Below are 8807 nucleotides of genomic sequence, written 5' to 3' on the forward strand. Positions count from 1 at the left end.
GAGAAAACCAAGACTGACTGAGGTTAAAATTACTTGTCCAGGGTCACACAACTAGTACATGTCTAAGGCAGCACTCAAATCTTCTGACCTTCAAGTCCAGGACTCTACCCACTGGGCCACCCAGCTGCCTGTAGTCCCCTAGTTATGGTATGACTGGTCTTAAGTAATATAATAACCCCAGAGTTCCTGCATGCAATCACATTTTATTTATGCAACAGTACCATTTACCGATTTCCCCCTAAACTTGAAGGAACTTTGAAAGTGCCCTTTTAAATCTCACTGACCTTACAAAATCTTACACGGTTCACTGTTATCGCAGGCACTGGAGTTGACATTGACTCAGAATATTATTAAGAAGATCAATAAATTATTGATTGAATGAGCCCCTACTGTGTACAAGACACTGTCTCAGTTCTTTAGTAAACAGCAAGAAATTTAAGGACGAGCCCCACCATCTGGTTGGCTCATTGATCAAACACCATCAACATCATCACTTTCCTTTGCCCTTGTCTTTGAGCTTGAGCCAAGTCGGTTTCGCAACAGCTGGGGTCCTGGATAAACTGTTGTAAGCAGACCTCTCTCTATGAGACTTTGGGCTTCATTTCACCCAGGAGCCATAGCCATTTTTCTCATCTCTTTCAAGGCAGAAGCTGGCATTATTACCACAAACCTTTTATTTTATATGTGTCATAACCTTAATTTGTCAACCTGAAGGTATTACTAATAATAACCAAAGTCATTACTTTTCTTTAGGCAGTTTTAAAAATAAATAATTATTATTCACTAATAATAAAAATAATTTATATTGTATTATTAAATTAATAAATTCATTATTAAATTCAATTAAATTATTAAAATAAATTTAGTAAAATAATAAGTAATAAAATATTTTTAAAATTTAGATGTTCTTTGAAGAAGAGTCTTTTGCATGTTTTTAGAAGTAAATTTTATTCGCTAGGTTTAATTTAAATACTGAATCTGTACTTTTGACTAACGTCAGCAGTCATGGGCACCACACGTTTTAGGTAAATCAAGCAGAATGTTCCCAATGCTTCTAAACATTACAGAATTAGGTGATGCTCGGACATTCCCTCTTCACCGCCCATTTCCAGGTTTGGCAGACTCCAGAGGTCATGGTGGGAGCAGATCAAAGGGTTTCCTGCTGCACTAGAGACCAGACTGTATATAGGGCATATTAATGTTTGGCTCAGCAATCCCTGAAATGCCCTAAACACCCCCACGGGCCAGTGCCCTCAACGATTACTTCTATCAAAATGCTTTCAAACTCAAAAGAATAGCTAGGAGTCAGCAGCATGTCAAATAGTCATGTGAATTGATGGCTGGTCCAGGGGCAGATGGCATTGTGGAATGAAAGCTGGGCTTGGAGTCAGAATCTTGGTTCAGATCCCAACTCTGATTCTTATCCTAGCCTTAGGTAACTCATGCCCATTCTCTGCGCCCTACTTTTCTCATCTGTAAAATGAAAATCTCCTATTAGATGTTGTCTTAATCACCCCCTTCTCCCCCCAGCTCCAAATCTATGATCCTGGAATCCATAGAACTTTGTAGTAGGGATTCTTAGGGAGGAAAGAAAGAAAAGATACAGGCTCAGCTCCCAAGGAGGAGACAATTATGTGATCGGGGAAATACCAGGAATATATGCACAGAGGTATTAGTGGGCAGCTGGGTGCCATAGTGGTTAGAGTGTTGCATCTAGAGTCTGGAAGACCTGAGTTCAAATCTAGCTTCAGATATTTACTAGCTGTGATCCTCAACAAATCATTTAACCTTTTATCAGACTCAGTTTCTCTATCTGTAAAATGAGGATAGTAGCACCTCCCTCCTGGAGCTTTTGTGAGAATAAATGGAGATAATGTTTGTAAAGCACTTTGCACAGCCTAAAGCAGTATAGCTGTTATTATTTGTAAAGAATATACATCATCATTCCTTAAAACTACACAGAAATGTGTAGGCTGGAATGCAAGCCACCCAGTGAGAGCAGCCCATTTCCCCTAAGATGCCATGTTCTTAAGAAGCCACATGCTCTTCTTGCCCCACTTTATTCCAGAATAAAATGTTCCTCATTATAAGGAAAAAAAACCTGTGCCTTGAGGGCCAGATGTGGTGTATCCCATGTCTCTTCTGTGGGTTTTCATTGCTGACGTCCCACTGTGCAGCTGATGACTTCTTTCTTCGCTCACTGGTTCTGTAGCTGGGTACTGTGACCACAGAGAAACTCGTGAGATGCTAATGAGGACCCTGTTCTTCCCTCCATCCTTCCAGTGCCCAGCATGCAGTTTGCTAAGGATTTGTACCTAGTGAAGGAAAAGGATGGCATCCTGCACATTCCCATCATTAGAAGTGGGGACCTGAGCTATGAGTCCTCAGTGAGATGCTACAGCCAAAGCCTAACAGCTCAAGTCATGGCAGACTTTGAGGAGAGGAGGAATTCGGACGATTCACGTATCACATTTCTGAAAGGGGAGAAGGTGAGTGCACTACGGAGACCACGTGACATACGACTCCTCTCGGCCTTGGCATGCTTATTTTGGAAAAGCATGGGAACTTTGGCAAATTCTCAACATTCTTACTGTTAATACTTACTCATAATGTGAGGTAAGTGGTTGGCACAGTGCATAGAGCACTAGGCTTTGGCGTAGAGAGGCCTGAGTTCAAATCCAGAATATCAAATATCGAGTGCCACAGAGAAGTCAAGAAGAATGAGACCTGAGAAAAAGTCCATAACCAGTATGTGGCAATTTAGAGACAATTGGTAGCTTTGGGAACGCACTTTCAGTTGAGTAATGAGGTCATAAACCAAAGCGTTTAGAAGAGAAAGAGAACCGGGAGCGAGGGCTTTGATTGTAGCTGACGTTTCCAAGGAGTTGAACTGAGAAGGGTTGAGATATGTGGGGTGATAGCTTTGTGGGGATGGCAGGGTCTGCTGAGAGTTTGTTAGGATAGGAGTGACTTGGCCATGTTTGTACCCAGCAGAAAGGATACCCTCTTATGCAGTAGATTGACTGGGGGTGGTTGTCCTCGGTTCTCCACGAGAACCAAACTGCCATCACTCGGTTGGGATCAAGGGACAGTGTGTCTGACTGTGGCTGATTGGACCAATATGTGCTTGCAGTGCTGTACCACAGATCGGGCACAAATGGTCTGTATGAACATTTGGAGTCAAGATGTCTCTAAATTTGCACATCTCGTATTTCTTTTGAGCTTCTGCAATTCTGCTTCTTCTAGTAGATGGGGAGAGATTGAAGATACTTTGGGTAGTGGGAATGATAATGGAGGAAGTCTGGAGAAGATGGGAGGGGATGGGATCAAGGGATCAAGCCTGCCCTTAGCCTTCATCAAAAATGCTATCAGAGAAGAATGGCCTCAGTATTTTGCCCTAGTAATTGAGACCTGATTTGAACTCAGCTGCCCCCTAAGCTATGTTCTTGTCAACCACCAGTATGACTTAGGAAGTTCTAGGGCTGAATTTCTCCATTACCATTTGAAATCATTTCTTTTTTTAAGCAATCGGGGCTAAGTAACGTGCTCAAGGTTACACGGCCAGGTGTTTCTGGGTGGATGCTAAGTGTCTGAGCCTGGATTCTATCCCCAGGTCATCCCGACACTGGAGCCGGTGCTCTTACTCGCTGTGCTACCTGGCCACCCCTGAAGTCATTTTTAACATCAAAAGAAGTCTTTTCTCTTTCTTTGAAAACAAAGCAAGCTAATAACTGTGTACAGAGACCCATCCCTCAGCAGGCCTCTACCAGTGTCCAAATTAACCTGGCCCATAAGTAGAGGGGCCATTGGGACCACTCCAAACCACTGACAGCTGTTGACTCCTTAATGGAAACTCCCCCATTTGAACATGAGTTCCCTGACAGTAGGAACCATTTTGCTTTTGTTTGTACAGCAAGTGCCAAACTCAGTACTATAAACATAGTAAGCAATTAATAGACTTTTTTTTCCATTCATCTATTCTAACTTTTAAAGTCATCAAGGACTGAATGTCTTGTGACCATCTGTGTTCTAACAGGCATCTAGAAGCAACTGGTGACACAGTGGAATAAGTCCTGGGCCTGGGGTCAGAAGTCCTGAGTTCAATACAACCTCAGATACTTATTTACTAGCTATGTGACCCTGGACAAGTCACTTTACCACTGTCCGCCTCAGTTTCCTTAGTTGTAAAATGAATATAAAATGGCCACATCTCTCAGTAGGTGCTTAGTAAATATTTGTTTCCTTCCTTCTTTGTTCTTTATTTATAACAGAGTGAAAAATGAGAAGCGGTCACATTAGCTAACATTTATATAGTATTTAATGTGTTAAGCGCTTTACATGCTTATCTCATTGAACCCCACAACAACTCTGGGAAGCAGGTGCTATTATTACATTTTACAAATGAAGGAACTGAGGCAGAAAAAGGTTAAGAAATTTGTTTGGGGTCACACTGCTAGTAAGTAAATGTCTGAGACCAGATTAGAGTTGAGCTCCTCCTGACTCTAGGCCTTGCAGTCTGTCCTCTGTGCCACCCAGCTGCCCAAATCACCTGCTCGCACTTACTAGCCATGTGACCTTGGGCAAGTCACTTAACCCAAACAGCCCTACTTTCACCCCTCCAAAAAAAGGGGGAACTCAAATCACCTGTTCTGATGCCTTCGAACTGGATGATTTTGGATGAGGGGGGTAAATCACTCAACCTCCCTGACTCTTAGTTTCTTCCTCTAGAGAATGGGGGTGGGGTGGGACCAGAAGACCTCCAGGTCCCTTCCTGCCCTCTTGCATCTTTGAATTTGAGCAGGAAAGATCATGGCATTGAATCTATGAAGTAAGAAAAATACTAAAGAATATTGATATGTTCTCTTTTGCAAATGGATGCATTTGACTCTCCCTGATGTATTTCCTTAGCTCTATTTCTGCAGCCTTCAGATAGCCACACAATAGAATAATCTTCCAAAGATGGCCAGGAGATTGTTGAGCCCTCTTTTTATGTCTGAATCCATGTGATTAATGTAGGTGAAGAACTGCACTGTCTATATCAATGATGATTCCATTTTCGAGCCAGAGGAGCAGTTCAGGGTCTACCTTGGCCATCCTCTTGGAAACCACTGGAGTGGGGCAAGAATAGGCAAGAACAACATGGCCACCATCACCGTATCCAACGATGAAGATGGTAAGATAAGAAGGTGCCTTCGTGATTGCTGACTTGAATAGGAATGTAATGGTGTTTACATAATTAAAAATGAGAAGTGCTTTGGAGTCAGAAGGTTCTCTTGAAAATACCTAATAGCATGTTTCTATAACTTAGGGCAACAAATGACAGCTTTCTTGAAGGTTGGTTCTAAGTTTCTAAAATGAATTCAAAGGACTTTGGAGCTATTAATTACCTAATCAATCTTCACTGTGTTCCTGACAACCACTGAGTACCATTAGGGCCTGAAAAGCTGGGCCACAGAGAGGGAAATGGGCATGTTCCAAACATATGGTAATTCAGTCATGTTGCTGAAAATAGAATTCACCTCCCTGATGCCAATATTTCCTTTGCTTTGAAAGACTGTATCACTTGCCTGGAAAGGGTCTTGGGCAATTTATTAGCTTTCCTCACACAAATTGGTTCATCTAATGAGTTAAAAAATAAACTGTCTAAGTAAGTTAGTATTGTAATGAATGATGCAGGCAGACTTGTTTGGGGACATAATTACCATTTAATACCTCTGGTACTAGGTGGGGGAGAGGATGGTGAGTGAATAGGTAGTCATAACCAACAGGAAAGGTTTTCGATATTGGGGAGAATCAGGAAAAAGAAACAGTGTGGGAATTCAAAGGGCGGTTTAGTAATGACTAACATCTATTAAGTACCTGTTATGGGAAAGGTGTTGTGCCAGACACTGAGAAAGATGCAGTGATGAATGGATGAATAATTTGTGATTCTCACCTTCAAGGGACTTAGGTCTAATAGGGGAGATCCATGTTTTAATCCTTTTTAACCCTTGTCCTCTCTAAAAGCAAGATAGTTGGAGAACTTGAGGAAGAGTCGATCCTGAGTTCTTGGTGGGTAAAGGAGGTGTCCGTAAGGCAATCTCCTGTGAGTTATTCTCATGGTTGAAGACCATGACTTTATAGCTGATAGAAAACTGAAAAGAGACTTTCAGAGAGAATGTCGTTTACTCTCTCCCTCATAGTTCCTGATGAGATTGCTTTTTCAAACTTGAGCTATAAGACCTAGCCAGTAGTGATAAAGATAGATTTCTATGTCACCCATGGTCCTATATAACTTTATGTATAATCAACCTTTTGTGTTTCATTCAGCAAATATCAAGTGCTTCCTATAAATTATACACTTTATGAGGGCTGGGGAAGAGCATTCATTCATTCATTTAACAAACATTAAATGCTTTCTATATATTATGTACTTTGTGAGGTTTAGGGAAGATAAAAAGGATTAAACATGGTTCAAGTCTTCGAGAAGCTTATCAGCTATTAAGACACAGACACATTCTTTTTAAAAATTTCTTATTTAGCATTTTATTTTTCCCCAATTACATGCAAAATAATTTTAAACATTTTTTAAATTTGGGGTTCCAAATGCTCTCCCACCTTCCCTCCCACCCACATTGAGAAGGCAAGCAATTTCATATAGGTTATACATGTGTAGTTCTATATTGGTCATATTGTAAAAAGAAACATAGACCAAAAAAAAACCAAGAAAAATAAGTTTTAATAAAAGTATGCTTCAATCAGTATTCAGACACCATCAGTTCTTTTTCTGGGGATGGATAGCATTTTTCATCATAAGTCCTTCAGAGTTGTCTTGGATCACTACATTGCTGGAAATAACTAAGTCATTCCCAGTTGATCATTGTACAATATTGCTGTTACTATGTACTGTACTCTGGTTCTGCTCATTTCACTTTGCATCAGTATAGACACACATTCAAGGCAAAATAAGTAGATAAGAGGGATATAAAGTTCTTTGAGATGAAATGAGAGAGAATTAACTTTCCTTCCACGGCAGGAATGGTAAAGCCTATGGATCCCTTCTCAGAATATTATTCTTAGATATTAAAAAATAGGAAACCAGTTCTATTGAAATACACTTATCAACTTTTTTCTTAAGAAACAAGTCTCACACTCGGAATCGCACATTCTTTCCAGGTCTCTATTACAGGCGCAGTTCCCAAATTGTGTGCTCACAAGGGCATGATGGTGGGGTTTTAATTTTTGAGGGAAACACAATATTTTGAATGGTTAGGAATCTCTTTTGACCAAAGGGCACTTTGAAAAAATTACTGAGACATTAAGGACACTGTGAACCGAGAAATTTTGGGAACCTCTGCCCTGGTAATTTGTACTTGGCCCTGTTCTGGTTAACATTTTTATCAGTGACTTGGATAGAGGTACATAATGAATGCTCATCAAATTTGTAGAGGGCATAAAACTGGAAAGAATTGCTAACACAGTAAATGACAGAATCAGAATCCCAAAAAGGCCTTGGAAGGCTCGAGTGTTGGGCTGAATCTAATAAGATCAAATTGAATAGGGATGGATTTAAAGTCTCACATTTGAGTTCAAAAAATCTAGTTTGCAAGGACAAGATGAGAAAATTATGGCTAGAGAGTATTTCATCAGAAAGAGATTTGGGGGTTTAGTAGACTATGAGTTTTATATGAATTAACAGCAATGTGATGGTCAAAAAAGCCAATTTAATGTCCAGGACTAGGGAGGTGGCAGTCTTGCTGTACCTTGTCTCAGTCAGACTGTACCTAGAGTATTGTATTCAGCTCTGGGAACCACATGCCGGAAAATTCATTGCAAAGCTAGAGAGCATACGAAAGAGGGTCACCAGGATGCTGAGGGCCTCATAGTCATGCCATCTGAGGGATAGTAGAAGGAACTAGGAATGCTTCACCTAGGCAAAAGAAAATGTAGGGATATGTGCTAGTCGTTATGAAATGTTTGGGAAAAAAAGATTAGCCTAATTATCTCTGCTGTCATAGGAGAGAAGCAGGAGCAATGGAGGAGAATTGGAAAGAGTGAATGTAGGCTTAATGTTGGGAAAAACTTCCTATTAGAGCTGTCCCGAAGTATGGTGGGCTACCATGGGAGGTACTGGCTTCTCTCTTTCTAGAGGTCTTCAAGTGAGGATTGGCGGGGCTGGAGATAGAGAAAGCATGGTTAGGTTGAGTTGAATTCAATGATCCAACTCTGAGATCCTGTGATTCTTCCCCTGCCCCCCACTTTGTTTTCTTAGCCCCAACTATTGAGTTTGAAGAGGCTGCATACCAGGTCCGGGAACCTGCTGGGCCAGATGCTCTTGCAATTCTGAACATCAAAGTGATCCGGAGAGGAGACCAGAACCGGACTTCCAGGGTCCGCTGTAGCACTCGAGATGGTTCTGCCCAGTCTGGTGTGGATTATTACCCCAAGAGCCGTGTCCTCAAGTTCAGTCCTGGTAATGAAAAGGAAATCCCAAGATGGGGAATTTATTCCTGGGAGAAGTATGTATTTGGCATTGGAAGAAGGGATTAAGTAAAGGAAGGAAAAAGAAATTATATCTAAAAAACATCTGTATATACAGGAAAAAAAATGAAAAATGTAATAGTAATTTAGCAAAAATAATGAGGAAGAGGTTTTTAGGTCCATTGCATTAAAACATATTTTCTTCCTCCCTCTCTCTCCCTCTCCCTCCTTCTCTTTTCCTCTCTCTCTCTCTCTCTCTCTCTCTCTCTCTCTCTCTATATATATATATATATATATATATATATATATAAAATATATATATGTGTGTGTGTGTGTGTACACACACA

General features: G+C 40.7%; 1 protein-coding gene across 2 annotated transcripts in view; it reads left to right on the forward strand.

The window, feature by feature from the left end:
* Positions 1-8807, forward strand: part of FRAS1 (Fraser extracellular matrix complex subunit 1) — a 485111-nt gene that overhangs the window by 439548 nt on the left and 36756 nt on the right. For both annotated transcript variants that reach the window (XM_069092754.1, XM_069092760.1), the window contains 3 exons: positions 2284-2489; positions 5017-5173; positions 8252-8452. In XM_069092754.1, coding sequence (XP_068948855.1) covers positions 2284-2489; positions 5017-5173; positions 8252-8452 — 564 coding nt within the window. The remainder of the gene's footprint in view (positions 1-2283; positions 2490-5016; positions 5174-8251; positions 8453-8807) is intronic.

This window comes from Petaurus breviceps, unplaced genomic scaffold (genome assembly GCF_028583685.1).
Source record: "Petaurus breviceps papuanus isolate PSGF00001 unplaced genomic scaffold, PetGlider_PUasm1.0 126, whole genome shotgun sequence".
Taxonomy (NCBI): domain Eukaryota; kingdom Metazoa; phylum Chordata; class Mammalia; order Diprotodontia; family Petauridae; genus Petaurus; species Petaurus breviceps.